Raw genomic sequence first — 27,091 nt, forward strand, 5'->3', positions numbered from 1 at the left:
TAAACTTGATTTTCTGCAATGAACCTTGTAGGTTTCTTCCATGTGTCTTTTTTTTTAGCAGGAATGAAAACTACCACAATACTCCATTCCCGATAATTGGCAGTTCACCTGCCACAGAGCCATACAGTGATACTGTGTGGAAACAGGCCCTTTGGCCCAACTTGCCCACACCAGCCCACATGCCCACGTTTGGTCCATATCCCTCCAAACCTGTCCTATCCATGTACCTGTCTAACTGGTTCTTAAATGTTAGGATAGTCCCTGCCTTAACTACCCCCTCTGGCAGCTTGTTCCAACAACCATCACCCTTTGTGTGAAACTGTTACCCCTCGGATTCCTATTACATTTTTTTCTTCACCTTATATCTATGACCTGTTAAATTTGCTTCTAAGGTGCAATGTACAAACTTCCTGGACACGAGGAATTGCAGATGTTGGAATCTTCTAATATCTTAGATATCTTTCAGACGTTAATGGAATTTCCATTGTCACAACTTGCTATAGCAAAAACAAGAATTATTTCCACATATTGTTTACAAAAGAATTGTAGGTGCTGGAAAAATAGAAGGTAGACAAAAATACTGGAGAAACTCAGCGTCTATGGAGCGAAGGAATAGGTGATGTTTCCGGTTGAGACCCTTCTTCGACATTGTTTCAGCCGGGTACAGTACTTTATAGATAAATTCAAATTTGGACTGCCAGACACTGCTGGATAAAAAATACAACAGAACAGAACAGAAACAAGCTCTTCAGCCCACAATGTTTATGCTGAAGAGATGGCATCAACGTTAACTAATCTCATCTACCTGCACATGATCCATATCCCTCCATTCCATGTCCATCCATGTGCTTATCTAAATGCCTCTCAAATTCCGCTGTCATATCTACACCCACCATTAATCCTGGCAGTGCGTTCCCGGCAACAATAACCCTCTGTGTAAAAAAGAAAACCTGCCCCACACATCTCCTTTAAACTTTTCCCCTTTCACCAAATAGCTGTGCTTTCCAGTCATTGACATTTCCACCCTTGATAAAATGGTTCTGACTATCACCCTCTCTATGCCTCATAACTTTATACACTTCTGTCAGGTCCCCCTTCAGCCACGGTGCTCTAGAGAGGATAATCCAAGTGTGTCTGATCTCTCTTTCTAGTTAAAACCCCCTAATCCAGATAACATTCAGGTAAAGGGATACAAGGAACTGTAAATGTGGGTTTACAAAAAAAAGACGCAAAGTTCTTGAATAACTTAGCGGGTCTGGAGAACATGGATTGCTGATGTTTCAGCTCAGGACCCTTCTTCAGACTGATTGGGGTGGTTGGGGTGGACACTGTTGGGGATGGGAAGGAAAGGTGGAAGTTCAGCTTAGTTTATTGTCACATGTGCCGAGATACAGTGAAAAGCTTTTGTTGCATGTGAAACAATCAGCAGAAAGATAATACATAATTATAATTGATCCATTTACAGTGTATAGATACATGATAAGGGAATAATGTTTAATGCAAGTTAAAGCCAGCAAAGTCCAATCAAGGATAGTGCAAGGGTCATCAAAGAGGTAGATAGTAGTTCAGCACTACTTTCTGGTTGTGGTAGGATGATTCAATTGCTGATAACACCTGGGAAGAAACTGTCCCTGAATCTGGAGGTGTGCGTTTTCACACTTCTATACCATTTGCTTGAATGGAAAGGGGAGAAGAGGGAGTGGCCAGGGTACGACTCGTCCTTGATTATGCTGCTGGCCTTGCCGAGGCAGTGTGAGTTATAAATGGAGTCAATGGAAGGGAGGTTAGTTTATGTGATGGCCTGGGCTGCGTCCACAATTTGCTACAATTTCTTGCGGCCCTGGAGGGGAGACAGGAGGGGCAGAACAAAGCCTGGCAAGTAATAGTTGGATACAGGTGATGTGGGTTTTTTGATAGGCAGATACTGTAAATCTATTGTGTGCCTTCTTCAAAACCTCCATGTCCTAATCGGGTGACCAGAACGGCATGAAATCCTGCAAATATGGCCTGACCAAAGACTTATATAGCCGCATTTTCACTTCCTGGGTCTTATACCAGTTGCCCTGACTATTGTAGGCAAGCATACCATATACCTTTTTTTATCCACTCTGCCTACTCTTGTTGTACTTTCAGAAAGTTATTGGCTTGACCCCAAGATCTTTCTGTTATCAATACTGTTAACAATCTTGCCGCTAGTCCACTGGATGCATAATACACAAGGTACATGAAGTGTAGAAAGATTAAGAAATGCGTTAATCACCAATTTTCGTGTCATAATCTCATACAGTGAATTAAGAATTATTGGGTCATTGGATTAAATAAAGAAAACATGACAAACCTTTGGAAATCGATTCTTCATATCTGTCTTCAAATATAATAGGAAGATTACTCCAGTCTCCATCTATGTCCAGGCACTCGATTGGCAATGGGGGCATGCTGGTGAGGTAGGATGAATTTCTGATAGCTGCTGCAATCTGACTATGACTTTGGATTCTATAAGTGTAAAAAAATGTTTTAGTGTGCTTACAAATACAAACGCTTAAAATGGGGTATCGGCAGGTTTCAAGATATGGCGATTGGCTTGACTCTGGACTGCTTGCAAGGGACAGATTTCACATTAATCTCAAGCTCTCAACAATGAATTTCTCATAGGAACCACAACATTTGCCCGATTCCTATCAACATACAAATAAATGCAGGTTTAAATTACTGCAAAAGATAATTGATGGCAATTCTCTTTACCCATTGGCAATAAGAAAATTCAAATACAAATATTAACTTCGGAGAGGTGCCCTTGATGATAAAATCACTCCCAAAGGTGAAACAGAGCAGGTTAACATGATTTGTGGAGTCTTGGAACATTTTTCTACACATTTTCATTGATGATATGTAATTTGTTAATTTTAAATCTGAGACTAATTTTCCATTAACCTAAGGGTTTTTTTTCTTGATAGGCTTTTACTGACAAGGCCAGCATTCATTGCTTATCCTTAGATGAACCTGAGAAGTTGAGCCACTGCCTTGACCTGCTGCAGTTCTTCTCGTGAAGCCAATTTCACACAGTGACACTGGGCAGGCAGTTATTCTTTCATAGTTAAGAAATACAAGGCTAAACTGGGTCTGATGACTAAGGACACGGTCAGCCAATATCTCAGAGAATAGCAGAACAAACTTAAAGGCCTCAATAATTTCCTCCTCTGTCTCCATTTTCACGTATTATCAACACGCTTCCTGATTTTCATTCCTCATCCATCACCAGAGAGGGAGCACATTAAAGGCTGCCGTGAGCAGGCAACTTTGCCTGAGTAATAGCCTTCTCACCTGTGATTTCAAACTCCACTCTAGAACCTCAGCACATAAACTAGACTGGCACATCAGTGCAAATATTGAGAAAGCGTTCCAACATCAGATATGCATTTTCTGTGTGAAAGTCAGATATCCCATCTACTTAGATGTAAAATATCCTATAGCAATACGCGAACGTTAGGTGATTTATTTTGCTGTGTCTATGTCAAGATATATATTTCAAACAAAAGTTCATACGTTACTAGAGAAGAATTAGCCATTCGGCCCATCGAGTCTACTCTCCTATTCGATCAAGACTGATCTATCTTTCCCTCTCAACCTCATTCTCCTGCCTTTGCCTCATAACCTTTGACACCCTTCCTAAACAAGAATCTCTCAACATCTGCTTTAAAAATCCCATCTGCAGATTCACCACCCTTTGGATCATCATCCTCAAAATGTCTCACAGGTAAACTTTTTTACCCAACATTAGTGAGCATGTGCTGTGCCCAAGCAGGTGAAAGGATTGCCCACATATAACTGCAATTGCATGATTTCAGAGGTAGGGAGAACTGCTACATAAATTACGTGCAAGTTTACTCTGTCTCTCTGTAATTATGCATAATTCTGCACAATCATCGTGCCTAGAAACTGGATGGCAGATTTTGGTGAACTATGCTATTCAAATTCAATGAAAAGTGAGAGGAAAAAGAGAAGAGCGAACTTCATGCAAGTTGTACAAAGTCTGCAATTTTCTTCAGGTGTTTATCACACGAATGGCACATGCAGGCTTTGGCTTCTGTAATGCTTGTTGGGCTTGTGTCAGTGGTGTCTCGTGTCGTGGACTCTTCCCGGGTTCGACCCATGCAAATAATACACTTACTTTTTTGCTGCCCACAACATCTCTACATCTGTAGTGATCTCAACCCTCTTTTGATTTGAGAAACATTGCTTAATCCTGCCAATGATAACTGATCGTAAACACAAAAACACTACAACAGCAACAACCAACTGTACCTCCTCCGATCCCTAATGCCCAACGCATCACCGGTTCCACGCTCCCCTCCATTGAGTCTGTCCAAAGCAAGCGCTGTCTGCGGAGGGCGCTCAGCATCGCCAAGGACTGCTCTCACCCCAACCATGGACTGTTTACCCTCCTACCATCCGGGAGGCGCTACAGGTCTCTCCATTGCCGAACCAGCAGGTCGAGGAACAGCTTCTTTCCGGCGGCTGTCACTCTACTCAACAACGTACCTCGGTGACTGCCAATCACCACCCCCCCCCCCCCCCCCGGACACTTATTATTTTTTATTCAAATCGTTTGCTATGTCGCTCTTCAAGGGAGATGCTAAATGCATTTCATTGTCTCTGTACTGTACACTGACAATGACAATTAAAATTGAATCTGAATCTGAATCTTCAGCAAACCTCTGCTGGACTGATCTCTCACTAACCTAATGACCTGACTTCTCTTACCAAGTTATTGCTCTGACCGTCCTTGTGATCCCAAGTTAGACTTCATAACCAAACAGCTGGCACATCGTCCGGTCCCTGGGCAGAACTATCGACCATCTTGCCACTTGACCCCACTATCAATCTTGTTACCCGATCCTTCTTCTGATGCTTGGTCTGTCACCAAGTTTATCCACAGGATCTACATCACCTATTCTGGCCTGGTAACCCCTTACCGATTCTGGTCAGATAATTCACCTTCTGATCCCTGAACTTATCACCAACCCCCACCACAGGCCTCTCCCTTCTCTGACTCCACCCTCACATAGCCTGGCCCTGGACCCATCTGATCTCCTAAAAGGCCATCCCAATGTAAGGTCTATTCAGTTGGGCATTACTGCTTGAGCTTCCACATGCTGCTGAACATTACAGTAGAGGAACATTGTACCCAAAGTGCATCAACCTGCAGATAGTCACAAAATGCTGGAGGAATGCGGGCCAGGCAGCATCTCTGGAGAGAAGGAACAGCTGACGTATGAAAGAGATTTTTCATACCTCTAGTTTCCCCTCTCCGCTGACTCTCAGTCTGAAGAAGGGTCTCAAACCAAAGCGTCACCTATTCCTTTTGCCCAGAGATGCTGCCTGACCTGCTGAGTTCCTCCAGCGTTTTGTGTCTATCTTTGGTGTAAACCAGGATTTGCTGTTCCTTCCATCACATCCTGTGCATTAACCTGCTGCACACCAACCAACTGGTTTACACAAGGAAAGCTTTGTCCCTGTCTTTATGAAGGTTTTGGTGCCAGCCACAGCTGACCATTAATCCTGTATGTTGATTCATAATTCATGTACAAGGTGATGATCCATAATCCATGTAGAAGGTAGTGAAATCTACCTAAAGATGGATTTACTGCATTCATCAGCAGTCTTCTGATCAAAAAGTGTTCTGTAGAGTAAGTAGTTTTAACACTGCTGAGACCTTAAGGATAACAATCGTTGTATTTTAGTCTTTCATGTTGTGAGGCTGAATGGGCCGAGCTCTCCTTTTTGAACCAGTTTATTTTTTAATCACAAGGCATGATCAACAACAAATCTTCCTCTCTTTGCAGCCAAGTGTTGCCATTTCATTGTCCTACAGTACCCTCCATAATGTTTGGGACAAATACCCATCATTTATTCAAATGCCTCTGTACTCCACAATTTGGGATTTGTAATAGAAAAAAATCACATATGGTTAACGTGCACCTTGTCAGATTTTATTAATGAGTATTTTTATACATTTTGGTTTCACCATGTAAAAATTCCAGCTGGGTTTATGCACAGTTCCCCTATGTCAGGGCACCATAATGTTTGGGATACATGGCTTCATAAGCATTTGTAATTGCTCAGGTGTGTTTAATTGCCTCCTGAATGCAGGTATAAAAGAACTCTCAACACCTAGTCTTTCCTGCAATCTTTCCATCACCTTTGCAAACTCTCTTTTCACACAGAGAGAGCTGAATCTCTGGAAAAGAGGGTAGTTGAGGCCAGTCTATATTTAAGAGGGAGTTAGATGTGGCCCCTTTGTGGCTAAGGGGATCAGGGGGTATGGAGAGAAGGCAGGTACGGGATACTGAGTTGGATGATCAGCCATGATCATATTGAATGGCGGTGCAGGCTCGAAGGGCCGAATGGCCTACTCCTGCACCTAATTTCTATGTTTCTATGTTTCTATGTTTTGTCTATAATAAAGAAAAATCCCCAAACATCTGTCCGACAGATCAGAAATACTCTTCAGGAGTCAGGTGTGCATTTGTCAATGACCACTGTCTGCAGAAGATTTAATGAACAGATGTTTAAGAAAGAACTGCAGATGCTGGAAAAATCGAAGGTAGACAAAAATGCTGAAGAAACTCAGCGGGTGAGGTAGCAAATCTCTGGAGCTATAGGTGTGGCTCCATAGCTCCATAGATGCTGCCTCACCCGCTGAGTTTCTCCAGCATTTTTTGTCTAACTTCATGAACAGAAATACAGAGGCTACACTGGAAGATGCAAACTACTGGTTAGCCGCAAAAAAAGATGGCCAGGTTACTGTTTGCCAAGAAGTACTTAAAATAGCAACCACAGTTCTGGAAAAAGGTCTTGTGGACAGATGAGATGAAGATTAACATGTCAAAGTGATGGCAAGAGCAAAGTAAGGAGGAGAGAAGGAACTGCCCAAGATCCAAAGCATACCACCTCATCTGTGAAACACTTTGGTGGGGGTGTTATGGCCTGGGCATTTATGGCTGTTGAAGTTACTGGCTCACTTATCTTTATTGATGATACAACTGCAGATGGTAGTAGCATAATGAATTCTGAAGTGTATAGACACATCCCCTCTGCTCAAGATCAAACAAATGTCTCAAAACTCATTGGCCGGCGGTTCATTCTACAGCAAGACAATGATCCCAAACATACTGCTAAAGCACCAACGGAGTTCTTCAAAGCTAAACAATTGTCAATTATTGAGTGACTAAATTAATCACCCGATCTGAACCCAATTGAGCATGCCTTTTATATGCTGATAGAAAACTGAAGGGGATTAGCCCCCAAACCAAGCATAAGCTAAAGATGGCTGCAATATAGACCCGGCAGAGCATCACCAGAGAAGACACCCAGCAACTGGTGATGTCCATGAATCACAGACTTCAAGCAGTCATTGCATGCAAAAGATATGCAACAAAATACTAAACATGACTATTTTAATTTACATGACATTGCCGTGTCCCAAACATTATGGTGCCCTGAAATGGGGGGACTATGTATAAACACCGCTGTAATTTCTACATGATGAAACCAAAATGTATAAAATTTATATTTATTAAAATCTAACAATGTGCACTTTAACCACATGTGATTTTTTTTCTGTTACAAATCTCAAATGTGGAGTACAGAGGCAAATAAATAAATAATGGGTCTTTGTCCCAAACATTATGGAGGGCACTGTGTATACATCAGAAATATTAGAACAGCCCTCATTATAAATTGGCAGATTTTCAGTAATAAACCAAAAGTATTCTTTTGTAGATTTTTTGCAGAACTGCTGTAGATTTGGGAGGAACAACAGCAGCAACAGATTAGCAAGAGATACGACTGATTGGCTCTAGCCCAAGTGGGAGGAGAGGGGTGAAAACAGTTAAAGTCCAAGGACGCACAGTCTTTGTTCAGAACTGCTGTAGATTTGGGAGGGACAACAGCAGCAACAGATTAGCAAGAGATACGACTGATTGGCTCTAGCCCAAGTGGGAGGAGAGGGGTGAAAACAGTTGAAAACTGAGGAATTTGCTTTGTAAATTGATAAATCAGGCAATTTATCAGTCAATTTAAGCAGGACAGCTCTTTGCGAGCGGCAGTGAGTGAGCGGCCCTGTGAGAAAAGTGTGAGTCTTTGGCTCGAGAGTCTTCGGAGAGGAGACCACGCAATACGCTTGAGAGGGAGAGACCAAAGAAGGAGATGTCAGGCAAGCTGATTCAGTGGGATGCTTGCAGTATGTGGGAGGTCAAGGACACCGCTGGTGCCTCTGGCTGCTACAAATGCGAAAAATGCATCCAGGTAGAGCTCCTGAAGGGCCGTGTTGGGGAACTGGAGAAGCAAGTGGATGACCTCCGGTTCGTACGAGAAACGGAGTCGTTCCTTGACAAGTACTACAGTATGATTGTTACACCTAAGGTACTGGAAGAGAGAAGGTGGGAGACAGTGAGAAAGGGAGGGAAGCATGGAATGCCAATGTCCCCGGGTGGTGTACCTCTTGTAAACAGGTTCATCCGCTTAGAAGCTGTTGGGACAGAAGACGTGAGCGGCGGACTGGCCTGTGATGCGAATAGGGCTGTTGAGCCCAAACCAAAAAGGCCTAAGGCAGGCAAGGCCATTGTAGTGGGAGACTCCATCGTGAGAGGTACGGACAGGGGTTTCTGCGGCAACAGATGGGATGCGAGGATGGTGTGCTGCCTTCCCGGTGCCAGGATCCAGGATGTCACGGACAGAGTGCAGAAAATCCTCAAGGGCGAAGGTGAACATCTGGAAGTGGTAGTGCATGTCGGCACAAACAATGTTGGAAAAAAGGGGATGAATATTCTGCAGCGTGACTATAGAGAGCTCGGAAAAATGTTGAAAAGCAGGACCTCCAGGGTTGTTATGTCCGGTTTGCTTCCAGTTCCCCGTGCTGGCGAGAGCAGGAACAGGGAGATACGGGCCCTGAACGTGTGGCTGAGGAACTGGTGCACGGGGCAGGGATTTAGATTCTTAGATCACTAGGATCTGTTTTGGGGTAAGGGGGAACTGTACAAAAGGGACGGATTGCATCTTAACAGGTGTGGGACCAGCATTCTGGCAGGCAGGTTTGCCACTGCTACACGGGTGGCTTTAAACTGAATAAGGGGGGTGGGGTGTCGAATGGGATAGTGGTGGATGGAGTAAAGGGAAAGGGTTTCTTAAATGTGTGAGCGTAGAGACCGAGGGGTGTAAAATGAGGGTAGTAGCAATAGGTAGCAAGGTGAAAAGTAAAAGTGGCAGGCAGACAAAACTAGGGCAAAAATCAAAAAGGGCCACTTTTCAACATAATTGTATAAGGGGTAAGAGTGTTGTAAAAACAAGCCTGAAGGCTTTGTGTCTCAATGCAAGGAGCATTCGTAATAAGGTGGATGAGTTGAATGTGCATATAGCTATTAATGACTATGATATAGTTGGGATCACGGAGACATGGCTCCAGGGTGACCAAGGTTGGGAGCTGAACATCCAGGGATATTCAATATTCAGGAGGGATAGACAGAAAGGAAAAGGAGGTGGGGTAGCGTTACTGATTAGAGAGGGGATTAATGCAATGGAAAGGAAGGACATTAGTTTGGAGGATGTGGAATCGGTATGGGTAGAGCTGCAAAACACTAAGGGGCAGAAAACGCTGGTGGGTGTTGTGTACAAGCCACCTAACAGTAGTAGTGAAGTTGGAGATGGTATCAAACAGGAAATTAGAAATGCGTGCGACAAAGGCAAAACAGTTATAATGGGTGACTTCAATCTACATATAGATTGGGTGAATCAAATTGGCAGGGGTGCTGAGGAAGAGGATTTCTTGGAATGTATGCGGGATAGTTATCTAAATCAAGATGTAGAGGAACCAACGAGAGAGCAGGCTATTTTAGACTGGGTATTGAGTAATGAGGAAGGGTTAGTTAGCAATCTTGTTGTACGTGCCCTCTTGGGCAAGAGTGACCATAATATGGTTGAGTTCTTCATTAGGATGGAGAGTGACATTGTTAATTCAGAAACAATGGTTCTGAACTTAAAGAAAGGTAACTTTGAGGGTATGAGACGTGAATTGGCCAAGATTGACTGGCAATTAATTCTAAAAGGGTTGACGATGGATATGCAATGGAAGACATTTAAAGACTGCATGGATGAACTACAAAAATTGTTCATCCCAGTTTGGCAAAAGAATAAATCAGGGAAGGTAGTACATCCATGGATAACAAGGGAAATCAGGGATAGTATCAAAGCGAAGGATGATGCGTACAAATTAGCCAGAAAAAGCAGCATACCGGAGGACTGGGAGAAATTCAAAGACCTGCAGAGGAGGACAAAGGGCTTAATTAGGAAAGGAAAAACAGATTATGAAAGAAAACTGCCAGGGAACATAAAAACTGACTGCAAAAGCTTTTATAGATATGTGAAAAGAAAGAGATTAGTTAAAACAAATGTAGGTCCCTTGCAGTCAGAAACAGGTGAGTTGATCATGGGGAACAAGGATATGGCGGACCAATTGAATAACTACTTTGGTTCCGTCTTCACTAAGGAAGACATAAATAATTTGCCGGAAATAGCAGGGGACCGCGGGTCAAAGGAGTTGGAGGAATTGAGTGAAATCCAGGTTAGCCGGGAAGTGGTGTTGGGTAAATTGAATGGATTAAAGACCGATAAATCCCCAGGGCCATATAGGCTGCATCCCAGAGTACTTAAGGAAGTAGCTCCAGAAATAGTGGATGCATTAGTAATAATCTTTCAAAACTCTTTAGATTCTGGAGTAGTTCCTGAAGATTGGCGGGTAGCAAACGTAACCCCACTTTTTAAGAAGGGAGGGAGAGAGAAAATGGGGAATTACAGACCAGTTAGTCTAACATCGGTAGTGGGGAAACTGCTAGAGTCAGTTATTAAAGATGGGATAGCAGCACATTTGGAAAGTGGTGAAATCATTGGACAAAGTCAGCATGGATTTAAGAAAGGTAAATCATGCCTGACGAATCTTATAGAATTTTTCGAGGATGTAACTAGTAGCGTGGATAGGGGAGAACCAGTGGATGTGGTGTATCTGGACTTCCAGAAGGCTTTCGACAAGGTCCCACATAAAAGATTAGTATACAAACTTAAAGCACAAGGCATTGGGGGTTCAGTATTGATGTGGATAGAGAACTGGCTGGCAAACAGGAAGCAACGAGTAGGAGTAAACGGGTCCTTTTCACAATGGCAGGCAGTGACTAGTGGGGTACCGCAAGGCTCAGTGCTGGGACCTCAGCTATTTACAATATATATTAATGATCTGGATGAGGGAATTGAAGGCAATATCTCCAAGTTTGCGGATGACACTAAGCTGGGGGGCAGTGTCAGCTGTGAGGAGGATGCTAGGAGACTGCAAGTTGACTTGGATAGGCTGGGTGAGTGGGCAAATGTTTGGCAGATGCAGTATAATGTGGATAAATGTGAGGTTATCCATTTTGGTGGCAAAAACGGGAAAACAGACTATTATCTAAATGGTGGCCGATTGAGAAAGGGGGAGATGCAGCGAGACCTGGGTGTCATGGTACACCAGTCATTGAAGGTAGGCATGCAGGTGCAGCAGGCAGTAAAGAAAGCAAATGGTATGTTAGCTTTCATTGCAAAAGGATTTGAGTATAGGAGCAGGGAGGTTCTACTGCAGTTGTACAGGGTCTTGGTGAGACCACACCTGGAGTATTGCGTACAGTTTTGGTCTCCAAATCTGAGGAAGGACATTATTGCCATAGAGGGAGTGCAGAGACGGTTCACCAGACTGATTCCTGGGATGTCAGGACTGTCTTATGAAGAAAGACTGGATAGACTTGGTTTATACTCTCTAGAATTTAGAAGATTGAGAGGGGATCTTATAGAAACGTACAAAATTTCTTAAGGGGTTGGACAGGCTAGATGCAGGAAGATTGTTCCCGATGTTGGGAAGTCCAGGACAAGGGGTCACAGTTTAAGGATAAGGGGGAAAATCCTTTAAAATCGAGATGAGAAGAACTTTTTTCACACAGAGAGTGGTGAATCTCTGGAACTCTCTGCCACAGAGGGTAGTTGAGGCCAGTTCATTGGCTATATTTAAGAGGGAGTTAGATGTGGCCCTTGTGGCTAAGGGGATCAGGGGGTATGGAGAGAATGCAGGTACGGGATACTGAGTTGGATGATCAGCCATGATCATATTGAATGGCGGTGCAGGCTCGAAGGGCCGAATGGCCTACTCCTGCACCTAATTTCTATGTTTCTATGTTTCTATCCTGGAGTTAAGGTTAATCTTTTCTTGCCTAAGGGTCTGCTTATCTCTAAGGAACAACTCCAGGACTGTTTGGAGTCTATAGACTGGGCAAAGTTCAAGGACTCGGCAACGGACTTGAACGAATACGCCACAGTCGTTACAGACTTCATAAAGACATGTGTGGAGGACTACATCCCTACAAAAACCTTCCAAGTGTTTCCCAATCAGAAACCTTGGATGAACTTTGAGATCTGCACCCTTCTGAAGACCAGACACCGGGCATTCATGTCTGATGATACAGTGGTCTACAAGAAGTCCAGATACGACCTTGGTAAGGCCATCAAAAAGGCCAAAAGGGACTTCTGCTACAAACTGGAGTTTGAGACTGATGTTCGGCTGCTGTGGCGGGGCCTGAATGCAATCACCTCCTACAAGGCGAAATCAGGAGGCAGCTCGAATGTCGGCGAAACATCACTCCCTTACGAGCTCAATGCGTTTTACGCACGCTTTGACAGGGAGAATACTGATGTGCCTTCCCGATCCCCCATTCGCTGTGATGGCATTTCAGTCTCAGTCACAGAGGCCGACGTCAGGAAATCCTTCAGAGGGGTGAACCCTCGAAAATCTGATGGTATACCAGGTCGTGTTCTAAAAACCTGTACGGACCAACTGGCTGGAGTTTTTACAGACATTTCAACCTCTCACTCTGAGGTCTGAGGTCCCTACCTGCTTTAAAAGGACATCAATTATACCAGTGCCCAAGAAGAGTAAGGTGATGTGCCTCAATGACTATTGACCAGTGGCACTAACACCTGTGGTGATGAAGTGCTTTGATAGGTTGATCATGACGCAAATCAACTCCTACCTCAACAGAAACCTGCACCCACTGCAATTCGCTTACCGCCACAACAGATCAACGGTGGATGCAATCTCGCTTGCTCTCCACTACGCTCTGGAATACTGGCATAACAAAAACTCATATGTCAGGCTGTTATTCATTGATTACAGCTCGGCATTTAATACAATCATCCCCTCCAAGCTGGTTACCAAACTCGCAGAACTGGGTCTCTGCGCATCCCTCTGCAATTGGATCCTTGACTTCCTCATTCACAGACCACAGTCTGTTCAAATTGGTGGAAATGTGTCAGCCTTGATAACAATCAGCACAGGAGCACCTCAAGGCTGCGTGCTCAGCCCCCTGCTGTACTCACTCTGTACTCATGACTGCGTAGCCGGTCATAGTGCGAACTCCTTCATCAAGTTCGCTGACGACACCACTGTTGTGGAACGTATCACTGATGGGGATGAGTCAGTGTATAGAAGAGAGATCAAGCGACTGTCCATATGGTGCCAGCACAATCACCTGGCCCTCAAAACCAGCAAAACCAAGGAACAGATTGTGGACTTTGGAAGGAGTAGGATGGGGACCCACAGTCTCGTTTATATCAATGGGTCGTGGTTGAAAGGGTCAAGAGCTTCAAATTCCTGGACGTGCACATCTCTGAAGATCTTTCCTGGAGAACACTGATGCAATTTTTAAGAATAATAATAAGCGCCTCTACTTCCTGAGACGATTGCGGTTAGTCGGATTGTCAAGGAGGACTCTCTCTAACTTCTACAGGTGCACAGTAGAGAGCATGCTGATTGGTTGCATAGTGACTTGGTTTGGCAACTTGAGCACCCTGGAGAGGAAAAGACTACAAAAAGTAATAAACACTGCCCAGTCCATCATCGGCTCTGACCTCCCTTCCATCGAGGGGGTCTATCGCTGTCGCTGCCTCAAAAAGGCTGGCAGTATCATCTAGGACCCACACCATCCTGGCCACACACTCATCTCCCCGCTACATTCAGGTAGAAGGTACAGGAGCCTGAAGACTGCAATGACCAGGCTCAGGAATAGCTACTTCCCCACAACCATCAGGCTATTAAACTTGGCTCAGAGTAAACTCTGAACATTAATAGACCATTATCTGTTATTTGCACTTCATCAGTTTATTTATTCATGTGTGTATATATTTATATAATGATATATGGACACACTGATCTGCTCTGTAGTCATGCCTACTATGTTCTGTTGTGCTGAAGCAAAGCAAGAATTTCATTGTCCTATCAGGGACACATGACAATAAACTCTCTTGAATCTCTTGAATCTTGATGAACAGATCTGACAATTCAGGTAAATTGCTTATTTTCCATATTTATCCATTCAAGCTAATAATATTTTCCACCTTGTGAGAACACTGCAGTGCCATAATGTCTCCTCTACTTTACTGAAGGCAATTAAGAAATGATCGGTAGGACAGGAATACTAAATTATTTTCTTTGTCTATGAATTTGCTTCAAGCAGGCTCTATGAATTTGCTTCAAGCAGGCACTCATCAGCTCCTATATTACCATGTCCAAGCACCTTCTATTGAGACAAATGAGGCTAGACTGGGTGGTGACCGACTTCTCACATGATATGTGTGCCACACAGAGTTTCCAGCAGAATGCTCTATAGGTATTGATCAGGTACATTAACCCTGGCTGATCTCTGGTTTCTACAGCACAGAGCTTCTGATATCAAGAGCACTCCCTCAGGCAACGCTTACAAATCTCAGTTATTTAGCACAGAGCGCAAGATCGAAGAAGTTGTTAAAAATTATTAATTATATCCAAAAGGATCTGAAGTTTAACATCAATATTTGTAAGCAGCTACACTTATTAAAATGTGGAAACACTGACAATGAGATACACTGCTTGTTCTCCACACAATTGCTTCTTGGAATTAATGATAGCATTAAAAACAAGTAGTTATCTCATTTAGTTTGAAGTTGCATTGTTTTCCCTTAGGCTAAGAAAGCTGCATTTTCCTGCTTCCAAATTCATCATTGAAAACATTTCCTATATTTTAAAACGGAATGGTGTTCATAGGTTTACTATAAACAACTCTCAGCTTTACGAAAGGTACCGAATTCCATACATGCCTGTGTTTCAATTTCCCTTCCTCCTAAAAGGTGAACTAAAGATAACCAGAATACATTGATTTTAAGAACATGATTTTAAACACTGGTGTCCCCCAGGGTTGTGTCTTATCACCGATTTTATTTTCCATCTACACAAACAACATAACAAACAATAACAGTGACATTTCCCTTTTTAAGTATGCAGACGATATGGCCCTGGTGGCCCACATCAAGGATCACACTTCTCTGGCTGCCTACTATCAGCAGGTCAACACCCTGATGCTGTGGATCAAAGAGAGCTCTCTGGATCTTAACATCTCCAAGACCAAGGAGCTGTGTTGTGGGGGGAGGCGAACATCTTCCCCCCCCGGCCTCTCTTTGAACCTCTGAGGCTGAATGGGCTGACAGTTGAGCAGGTAGAGGCCTTTAGATACCTGGGCACAGAGATTGACACCCGCCTGTCCTTCTCCCAGCACACAGACTCTGTGTACAAGAAGGTACAGCAACGCCTGTTCCTGCTGAGGAAACTCAGGAGCTTTGATGTCAGACAGGACATTTTAACAGCTGTCTATAAATCACTTATAGAATCTGTACTCACCTTTAACATCACATCCTGGTTCACCCTCACCTCTGTCAAAGACAAATTAAAACTTTCCCGGATCATCAATCAGGCAAGCAAAATAACTGGCAAAACTCAAAATCAATTATCAGTACTCCACACCCCAGGCAGTTAAAAGGAAAGCCTATCTCATTACACAGGATCCCACCCACCCCCTGCACAAGTCTTTCCAACTTCTGCCATTAGGCCGCCGATATAAAATCCCCCATCCAAGAAAAACATCCACAAAAACTCATTCATACCCATTGCCATAAACAGCTTAAATAAAAAATGAACAATGGACAAATTAACCCTGACGCATTGTCACTTTACACGTATCCACAACTTTTATCTTGTCTATTTTTACAGTTTTTAATTTTTATATTTGCTTTTAAGATCGATACACACTGTGTGTGCTCGCAGAAATCTGTGTTGTATGACTGCTTATCAGTACATTGTCCTGTCTGTGTGTTGAGCCACATCAAAGAAGATTTTCTGTTACAACAGACAATAAATTTTTCTGAATCTGAATCTGAATCTGAATAGTGAAAAGCTTTGATAGAGTGGATGTAGAGAGGATGTGTCTACTAGTGGGAGAGTCTAAGACGAGAGGTCATGGCCTCAAAATTAAAGGACGTTCCTTTAGGAATGAGATGAGGAGAAATTTCTTTAGTCAGAGGGCAGTGAGTCTATGGAATTCTTTGCCACAGAAGGCTGTGGAGGCTAAGCCAATAGATATTTTTAAGGCAAATATAGATTCTTGATTAGTACGGGTATTAGGGGTTATGGGGAGAAAGCAGAAGAATAGGGTTAAGAGGGAGAGATAGATCAGCCATGATTGAATGGCGGAGTAGACGAAGGGTCGAATGGCCTAATTCTGCTCCTATCACTTATGACATAATACATTTTTAAATTAAGATAATTGAAAAATTGGTCCAAACAAATCTTTCGTGACGATAAAGGTCAAAAGTATGCGATATGTTAAATAATTAAGAAATGAGCAGTAGGGAAGAAACACAAATAATCCAAAAGATAATCATTTTTTTCATCTTTTTATTTGTTTCCAAGTGGCATCAGACAAAGGCAAAGGGTCTCAGATCTGAAACATAAACTGTTTCTCTTTTCATTGATATTGTGAAACATTAGGTGTTTCATTTTTCATTGATACTGCCTGATCTGCTGAAATGTTCCAGTATTTTATTTTATTTCCGATTTCCAGCATTTGTGGTTTTTGATCATTTTTATTTATCATTTCTTTAATTTTTCTTAAATTCTGCATTTCCCTAATGAGCCTGTCCAATTTAGGCGATTTTATCGGCGACTGCCGGGACTCAGTCACAGTCGTAGCAGGTCGCCGAATAAGCTATGACAACCTACCACCTGGTTGACGTCAAGCTACGGTAAACCAACAACCGGCGACCCATTAGGACGTCCACCTACGACCTCACCTACGACAACCTACGACCACGCAGGCGACCAAAGTCAACCTACGTGCACCCGTGTGTACCCGCGACAAGCTACGACAAGCAACGACCCTGTTGGCGACAACTGAAGACAATTCAGTCGCCGGTACCTGTCACCGGTTGATGTAGGTTGATGTAGTAAGTCGCCAATGGAATTCACCAAAGTCAGCATCCGGCGACAACCAACGTCACCTGGCGAATACCTAAGTCATCCTGACAACAATCTACTTCAGCACCTACGACAGGAGACGACAAGCTACGTCAAGCCCACAGTTGCCGAAAAGTTTTAAACATATCGAAATCCAGCGGAGACCAGAAAAACGTTACAACTCTTTAGACGACTTGAGAAGACTTCTCATTACCATAGAGGCGTCACCCCAAGACCATGTGGCGACAGCCTAGTCACCTGTAGTGGACCAAAAAAATTGCCTAAGTGGGACAGGGGCTTAACTCCTGCCTCCTATACAAATCGCTCAGGTGTTTTACTCCAATGTCCTCTTTACGTAACTTTAGATTCTTGACATTTTTACTTTCCTTTTCAATAAAGGTATTTTATGAAGGCTCTTTATCCTTCTCTCATTGGTTTTAGTCTCTTTGCACATGCCTCTGAGATATGTGTCTGATTATTATTGTCTAAATTAAAAACGCCAAATCATTCCAAGTTGTTATCCATGCTATGGATTTATGAGAAAACATTTAATTGAAAGATCTATAAAGTATCTGGATTGAACAAAAAGTGTCCACAGTTGGCAAAGCAGTGGTGCAGTGGTAGAGTTGCTACCTTGCATTGCCAGAGAATTGGGTTTGATCCTGAAAACGGGTGCTGTCTATATGGAGTTTGGACGTTCTCCCCGTGACTGCATGGATTGCTCCGGCTGCTCCGGTTTCCTCCCACACATGCAGATTTGTAGGTTAATTGACTGCAGTAAATTGTAAATTGTCCCCAGTGTGTAGGATAGTGCTGGTGTACAGGGTGATTGTTGGTCAACGTGGACTCGGTGGGCCGAAGGGCCTGTTTCCATGCTGTATCTCTAAAGTCTAATTTGCGGTAATGAAAGCAAAGAAATCTGTTCTTGTTCCCCTTACTTATTTGTTAAAAACACGTTACTTGTACATATAAGTAATCCTTTCTAATAATTGATATTTTGTGCCAAAGACCTAAACATGCCACCACAAGAAATAAGTTACGTAAGAATTTAGCAAGTGAAGTTTTCCTCATGGAAAAGTAGCATCTGATAATAATTAACAGAAAGACTCACATGTGTTCCTGGAATGTAAGTGCCATCTGTTTCTGGTGTTCTTTATAGAAGAAGGCCTCTGAGAATCTTCTTACCTGCCCAGAAACACGCAAGATTCTCAATTCACTCTATAGTATTTATTTAAAAGTATTTCCTCTGTGCCTTTAAACATAGAAAAGATGTGCAGAAGTTTCCCATTCGGCTCTTCGAGCCAGCACCGCCATTCAATATGATCATGGCTGATCATCCAAAATCAGTAAACCGTCCCTGCTTTTCCCCCATATCCCTTGGTTCCTTTAGCCCTAAGAGCTAAATCTCTTTCTTGAAAACATCCAGTGAATTGGCCTCCACAGCCTTCTGTGGCAGAGAATTCCATAGATTCACAACTTTCTGGGTGAAAAAGTTTAGTCATCTTTTAGTATGTCCTACAGTATTGTGAATCTAATCCATCATTAATCCTTAACCCAAACTCCAGGAAACTATTAGCCAAAGGCATTCCTGGATATGGTTCAGTCTCATGTTCAATAATTTTACTGCCAAAATAATTATAGGGCTGAAGGCATTGCCAGAGTGTAAAGGTGAAAGTGATTTTAAGTTAGGGTCAGGTGAACAGTACATCTTAAAAAATCTGAAGGTGCTGTCTGCGTTTTGTTGCTTAATTACGTTAATAATGGAAATATAGACCTGTTGACTATCAAATTGCTGGGGTGATGTAGCTATAATCTTCCAATTCTTCCAAGATTCAGGACTATGTTTTAAGAAAAATAACAAAGGGAAAACAGTGAATTTACAAACAGTTAATTTGAGCACTAAACAGATTGCTGGCGAAATTCAGCGGACAAAGCAGCATTCGTATAGGGGCAGACGATGTTTCAGACGATAGACACAAAATACTGAAGTTACTCAGTGACACAGGCAGCATCTTTGGACAGATGGAATAGGTTTTGAGTCGAGACCCTTCTTCAGCCTGGGTTTCAGGCGATGTTTCAGATTGGGACCCTTCTTTAGATTAGTGCCCGTAGCTTGATAGCGAGTCTCGGTCAGAACATGGTTATAGAGTTGGAGAGCAGTAGGAATCAAAAAAGGAGAGCACGGAGAGATGGCCTCACAGAACTCCCATCTGAGGGAGTAGGAGAATATCTTCAAAGTGAAGAAATATTAGAATGGAGCTGTAATTTGAGGAGATATTAGAATGGAGCTGTAATTTGGAGGCACAAGAGAGTGCCGATTCTGCCTGGTTCACTATATTCCTCCTGGAATTATTTTTTTTGGTCAAGATTCCAGCATGTACAGTTTCTTGTGTCGACAGTTAACTTAACAAGGAATTACGGAGACATGGCTCCAGGGTGACCAAGGCTAGGAGCTAAACATGCAGGCGTATTCGATATTCACGATGGAGGGACAGAAAGGAAGAGGAGGTGCAGTGGTATTGCTGGTTAATGAGGTGATGAATGCAATAACAAGGAGAGACATTAGCTTAGATGCTGTAGAATTGTTATGGGTAGAACTACGAAATAGCCAAGAGAAGAAAATACTTGTTGGGGTTCTATACAGACCACCAAAAGCAGTAGGGAGGTTGGGGATAGCATCAAGCAGGAAATTAGTGATGCGTATAGCAAAGGTACAGCGGTTGTCATGGGTGACTTTAATCTACATATAGATTGGGCCGACCAAATTGGTAGCAGTACTGAGGAAGAAGATTTCCTGGAATGTATACGGGATGGTTTTTTAAACCAATATGAAGAAGAACCGACTAGAGGGCAGGCCATCCTCGACTAGGTGTTATGTAATGAGGAAAAATTAGTTAGCGATCTTGTTGTGCAGAGCCCTTTGAGCAAACCGTGGAGGTTACTCAAGGGAATACAAAAGTTATTCATCCCTCTCTGGCGAAAAAATAAAATGGGAAAGGCGGCTCAACTGCGGCTTACGAAAAAAAATCAAGGATAGTGTTAAATCCAAGGAAGAGGCATATAAATTGGCCAGAGGAAGCAGCAAACCGGAGGACTGGCAGAAATGTAGAACTCAACAGAGAAGGACAAGGGTTTAATTCAGAGGGGGGAAATAGAGCATTAAAGAAAGCTTGCAGGGAATATAAAAACTGACCATAAAGCTTCTTTAGATATGTAAAAAGGAAAAGATTATTGAAGACAAATGTAGGTCCCTGACAATCAGAGACAGGTGAATTAATAATGGGAACCAAGGAAATGGCAGAACAGTTAAGGGCCTGTCCCATTTTCACGACGTAATTCATGACCTTTTTTACTTGTGGACATTTTTCATCAGGTTGAAAAAACACCCCGACCTACTTGATGCCACGAGTACCTATGACTAGCATCACAACCTACCTACGACCTCCTACGACCTCGTGCCAACCACGCTGCGAGTATGAGTCAAGGGCAAACTCGGCAGAGGTCGTGAATTAGGTCGTGAAAGTGGGACAGGCTCTTAAAGCGACTACTTCAGTTCTGTCTTCACTAAGGAAGACACAATCTCCCAGATATACTAGGGGATTGAGGATCTAGTGGGAGGGAGGAACTGAAGGGAATCTACATTAGTCAGGAAATGGTGTTAGGTAAACTGTTGAGACTGAAGGCAGATAAATCCCCAAGGCCTGATGGTCTACATCCAAGAGTACTCAAGGAGGTGGCCCTAGAAATCGAAGATGCATAGATGATCATTTCCTCGAGTTCTCTTGAAACTGGATCAGTTCCTGTGAACTGGAAGAGCCAATGCAACCCCACTTTTTAAGAAAGGGGGGAGAGAGAAAACAGGGAATTATAGATCAGTTAGCCTTATATCGATAGTGGGGAAGATGCTTGAGTCGATTATTAAAGATGTTATAGCAACGCATTTTTTAAAGCAGTGACAGGATTGGTCAAAGTCAGCATGGATTTATGAAGGAGAAATCATGCTTGACTAATCTTCTGGAATTTTTTGAGGATGTAACAAATGGAAGGGATAAGGGAGAGCCAGTGGATGTGTCGTATCTCAGGTTTCAAAAAGCCTTTGACAAGGTCACACACAAGAGACTAGTGTGCAAAATTAGAGCACATGGTATTGGGGGTATGGTGTTGACATGGATAGAGAACTGGTTGGCAGACAGGGTGCTGCAAGGCTCGGTGCTGGGACCCCAGTTAATTACAACATATTAATGATTTAGACGAGAGAATTAAATGTGACATCTCCAAGTTTGCGGATGACACAAAGCTGGGTGGCAGTGTGAGCTGTGAGGAATATGCTATGCTGCAGGGTGACTTGGATAGGATGGGTGAGTGGGCAGATGCACAATAATGTAGATAAATCTGAGGTTATTCACTTTGGTGGCAAAAACAGGAAGGCAGGTTATTATCTGAATGGTGTCAGATTTCGAAAAGGGAATTAGGAAAATTTGTGCAACGAGACCTGGGTGTGCTTGTACATCAGTCACTGAAAGTAAGCATGCAGCTAAGGCAGGCAGTGAAGAAAGCAAATGGCATGTTGGCCTTCATTGCGAGAGGATTTGAGTTTAGGAGCAATGAAGCCCTACTGCAGTTGAACAGGGTCCTGGTAAGCATACCTGGATTATTGTGTGCAATTTTGGTCTCCTAATTTGAGGAAGGACATTATTTCTATTGAGGGAATGCAGCGTAGGTGGACCAGGTTAATTCCCGGGATGGCGGGGCTGACATATGATGAAAGAATGGGTCGACTGGGTTTGTATTCACTGGAATTAAGAAGGATGAGAGGGTATCTGAAAGAAACATAATAAATTCTTAAAGGATTGGACAGGCTAGATGCAGAAAAAATGTTCCCGATGTTGGGGGAGTCCAGAACCAGGGTTCACAATTTAAGAATAAGGGGTAGGGCATTTACGACTGAGATGAGGAAAAAATTCTTCACCCAAAGAGTTGTGAATCTGTGGAATTTTATATCGAAGTCACGTGAGTGACTACGTGAAGAGCCCGCCAGCCCGCATGCGCATCAATACGTTGACGCATGGCGCGGGAGTCGGAGCAGTTCGAAACAGCTCTGGCAGGTAAATTAATTTTGTTATCAGCGGGCCGCTGCGGTACAGAGGGCCCGGAGTAGCTGATGGGCACAGGCTGTGCGGCTGGTGCCGTTGGAGCTCCGAACAGGAGCAGGCGCCCAGATTTGGAGGCCGCCGTGCAGGCTACGCAAGGAGCTGGGTTTCGATATTGTGGCTGCCGGCGCGGCAGCAGATTAGCAGCAGATTAGCAGTAGCCGGTGGTTTAAAAATAGCCACGGCCAGGCCAACAACCGCCAGGTAAGCTCAGCTGCAGTAGCACCTAGCAATTTTAAACATAGATGCAGTTGGCTGAGTTCGGTTCAGCTTACGCTCGAGAGCAGCGAGTGGTGTATGCTCTATTTATAGGGCAGCTATAAATAGAGTTGGCAGGATTTTAATAGTGGTTGCCGCTCGCTCATGTTTGTGACTATCCTAGCAGATAGGATACAAAGGTCATGTTTAATATTTTGGCAAAATAACAATGTATCTTATCATGCCAATAACGATTTTTAAATTGAAATTGAATTAAATTGAATACAAAGGACATTTATTATCATATACACCAAATGGTGTAGTGAAATTTGACTTGCCATTGCAGCATAAATTGGGGCTCCACTGGAGTATGCGGCTGTTCGGAGCATCTTACGGGCAATACCTGTACAGATGAATGCTCTGAAAGGGAGTCAGCCAAAGGCCTGAGGAGGCAAGGACTGGTTCAGGGTTGCGTTCTATTTCCTCCCCTAAAAAACTCCATTGAGGCTCCAGAAAGGAGCTCCTGGCTTGTGAAGCATTTTTTTGAGCTGTGTCTATCAGACACCTGTGGGAGCAAGACCTGCTTCAGGGTGGCGTCATGATAATTTCCGCTCAGTAGAGGGGACTGTTGGAGATCCTTTCATAAGAGACTCCAACTATGTGGATATCGATAAAGCAGTTGAATCTCTGATCTAATGGGGATATGCTTCTTTTAATCATATGAACACACTATGCTCAGTGTACCGGAGGCATTAACAGGCAGTTCCAGCCATATGCCTGTGACAACACCTGGCAGGGTTGCAGTATTTCTCCCACTCTGTTGTGGGAAGCATCGGAAAGAGGTGACTCCGATTATGATGTCGGCTCATCCAGGTCATATTGGGTCCAGAGGCCTGAGGTAGCAACACCTGGTGCAGGGTTGCGCTCTATTTCCTCCCCTGAAATACTCCATTGAGGCTCCAGAAGGGAGCAAGGACTCGGCGTCACTAACAGGTGCAAACTGTCTGGTAAGTACAATAAATAATGATGATTTATACCGACAGCAGAGGACCGCGACAGTACGGAAATCTGACGGCCACTTCGGAGTCGCTGGCAGCGCCGATCTGCACAACTAGTTCCGATTCAGCTCCTAGAGGGAGCAGCTTGGTAACCCCGAGTCGGGGCAAAGCCAAAGCCAAGTCTGCGAGACAAGTCCTGTCGGACGATTCGGGACAAGAGGATTCTGTCCCCAAATCTATGGCAGATGTGACTGGCTGTTTATCTCAATTGGAACATCTGATGGATCAGATGGTGGCACAAAATATGCTCCATATTATGGAGGCATGCACAGGCAGTTTGAGTCATACACCTGTGGCAACACCTGCTTCAGGGTTGCAATATTCCTCCCGCTCGGATGAAGAGAGTGTCGGAGATGGTGGCACAAAATATGTTCCGTGTTACGGAGGCATGCACAGGCAGTTCGAGTCATGTGCCTGTAGCAACGCCTGGTTCTGAGTTTCAATACTCCTCCCACTTGGATGAAGAGAGTGTCGGAGATGGTGGCACAAAATATGTTCCGTGTTACGGAGGCATGCACAGGCTGTTTGCGTCATACACCTGTGGCAACGCCTGGTTCACGGTTGCACTATTTCTCCCACTCTGTCGAGGGGAGTGTCGGAGATCAGCATGGAGCTGACTCTGAACTTGAGTGTATGCATGAGTCCCATGCTTTAATGCATGATGTACGCATGAATCCCATGCTTTAATGCATGATGTACACATGAGTCCCATGCTTTAATGCATGAAGTACGAGAGCCGCATAAGAAAGAGCTGCCTGCTCTTGCCTCTAAATTTGCTGTTCCCTCGGGGATGGGCAAGCCACTACAAGAAGAGTTGGCCAGCGGCATCAGCTACCTAACATCACACTAGCTGAATGAATGGCAAGCATAGGGCTGAAGATGTGGTCAGACAAGGTCTGCATATGGAACTTCGCTGAAGCTCCAACAAGCAGATCGATTTGGGTTCAGAGATGCTGGCAGGTAAGGTCTCTTTATTAACCTCTGTAAAACTCTGAAATGGAGCAGTCTGTCAGCCCAGGTTTGAGTTTAATGGCAGCATGGGCTGTCTCGTATATTTTCACTGTCTCTGGAAAAGATCAGGTTGATGCAGAGACATTGGCAGGGTGCCTTGCATAGTAACCTCCGTAAGTTCCAGGTTGGAACAGCTTGGTTACCCTGGTTCAGGTTAGATGATCATGGAACTGGCTGGTCATATGGGTAATATTGACCAGGGAAGCACTGCTTCAACATCTGTGATTGAGGTTATCAGGCTGCTCAGTAGAGTGAAGTAGTTGAAGTCTCCCTCAACACATGTTTAAATTTCTGCTCAGTTAGTGGAGTTGCAAGTTCATTGGAAACATCATTGCCATCCTCTCTGGGATAGGTAGCTACTATCAGGAAGACGGTCTGTCATATAGTATTTTTATCTGATCTGCAAGTTCATGTTGGGAATCAAAAATGTGTTTGTTATAATCAGTAGGTTCTCAATACCAGTATTCCTGATTGAGTGGCTGGTCGAAGAGATTGTGTTGCACACACTGGCAACTCAGACAGGTGGTTTCAGTCAGAGGAGTGCGTAGCAATCCCTGGTTCAGGCTTGCATTAAATTCTACTCTGAGGAACAACGTTGAGGATTCATGGTGACTCTAATCGTCAAGAGTTGACAGAGAACTCATATTCCCACATCAAGTGGATACTGCATTTTCAGCTCTAGTCATAACGTTCTGATTATACGTTATCAGCGAAATGTATGAATAACTAGATAATGCATCTTCCGTGGCAAGAGAAGCCAAACATTTCCGTTCGTATGGTCAATAGAGGAACGGTGGCACCAAATGGAATCAGTGACATCTCACAGAGGATGAGTAGTCTGCCCAAGAACAAGAGGGGTATATTTCTGATATTCTCAAGATTACAGAAACATGGAGCATGCCGAATCAGGTTAGGATTTGGCTAATCTGATCATGTGTTTTGATACCCAGTTTAAGATGGATGATTGGCTATTCAGCAATTTAGCTGATTCAGAGAATCGATCTTGAAGGTGCATACTTTGCCATATCTATACACAAGAGGCACAGATTATCTGGTGTTTTGATAACAAAGCCAGTGGTGGAAGCTAATGCAGCCCTACTCAGGTCAAAGGGCATTGTGTCAATGAGTTTTTAGATAACATGCAAATTTGCAGCTGATAAAACTTAGGGGTTTATCAGTAGATACTTCTTATGATATTAAGGATTGGGCAGCCTGTTTTCTCGGGCAGCTAGCTCTGCACGATTGTATGGGAAGTTTGTGAACAAAATATGTGAGTTACTTTTATACGGAAGTAACAGAGGTTTATGTGGCTTTCAGTTTGGGCTTAGAGAAGCGTTTCTGTGATAGCACAATTGTGCTGCTTTGTCATTCTCTATAGTCCCATAAGTGGGACAATAAATAATTGGTTATTCACCCGCTGTTCACTAACGTTATGCAGGGTGTCTTTTATATGACCGCTCTAAAATCCTACACTCATTGTAGTTTGCAATGTATATTAGTAATTATTATGCAAATATTCTTCTATGCAAAATGGGCATGATTGCATACATTTGGAGTTAACAGTATACCCATCAGAGCGGAGATTGGGGGTGTTATTAGGTATACATGTACACTGAGCTTGCTAGTATCAATGACATGAAAGATAATTTATTTATTGTTATTTAATAGTCTCTCATGAGATTGCTGATGGCTCATTAGCAGCCAATAGAATGGATAGTTCCCTTTCATCATACAGCAAGAGGCTTAAATAGTGCATGTTAAGAAGTTATAACATTTGGTTGAATATGTCTGGATATTTGCAGATAGCATTCTGAACAGTGATGTATGAGTTATTGTCTAACTCAAAGTCAATTGGGACTATGGTCCGGTTAAAACCAATGGCCATGTATGCAAGTTAGCGTCATGGTATTAATAACCCATGCTTTTCTACCATTAATGGTTTAACTGTTTAAGTGTTTCACACACAGATTGGGGTACTGCATGAAACCACAGAGCTTTGAAGGCTTCACATAGTCACTCACGTGACTTCAATATAAAATAGAAAGATTAAACGAGAACTTACTTTTTGAAGTTTGATCTTTATTTTATAAGAGGTTGAAGTGAGGGAATACATGTCCTCCACTCCCAACCCTACTTCTCATAAAGTTCATTCGGTAATTCTAAGGTCGTTAATCTTTCTATAGCTTAAGTTCAGCAACTAGTCTGTGGTTTCATACAGCTGCTCTGAAGATTGACGTGCATGTGGGCTGGCGGGCTCTTCACATATTCCCTCACTTCAACCTCAT

General features: G+C 43.3%; 1 protein-coding gene across 2 annotated transcripts in view; it reads right to left on the reverse strand.

The window, feature by feature from the left end:
* The window catches only part of LOC129696206 (protein FAM135B-like), a 408,722-nt gene that overhangs the window by 88,706 nt on the left and 292,925 nt on the right, over window positions 1-27,091 (reverse strand). For both annotated transcript variants that reach the window (XM_055633862.1, XM_055633863.1), the window contains 2 exons: window positions 18,501-18,574; window positions 2,339-2,493 (listed from right to left, as the gene is read on the reverse strand). In XM_055633862.1, the coding sequence (XP_055489837.1) occupies window positions 2,339-2,493; window positions 18,501-18,574 (229 nt within the window). The remainder of the gene's footprint in view (window positions 1-2,338; window positions 2,494-18,500; window positions 18,575-27,091) is intronic.

Source organism: Leucoraja erinacea, chromosome 4, assembly GCF_028641065.1.
Source record: "Leucoraja erinacea ecotype New England chromosome 4, Leri_hhj_1, whole genome shotgun sequence".
In the NCBI taxonomy this organism is placed as follows: domain Eukaryota; kingdom Metazoa; phylum Chordata; class Chondrichthyes; order Rajiformes; family Rajidae; genus Leucoraja; species Leucoraja erinaceus.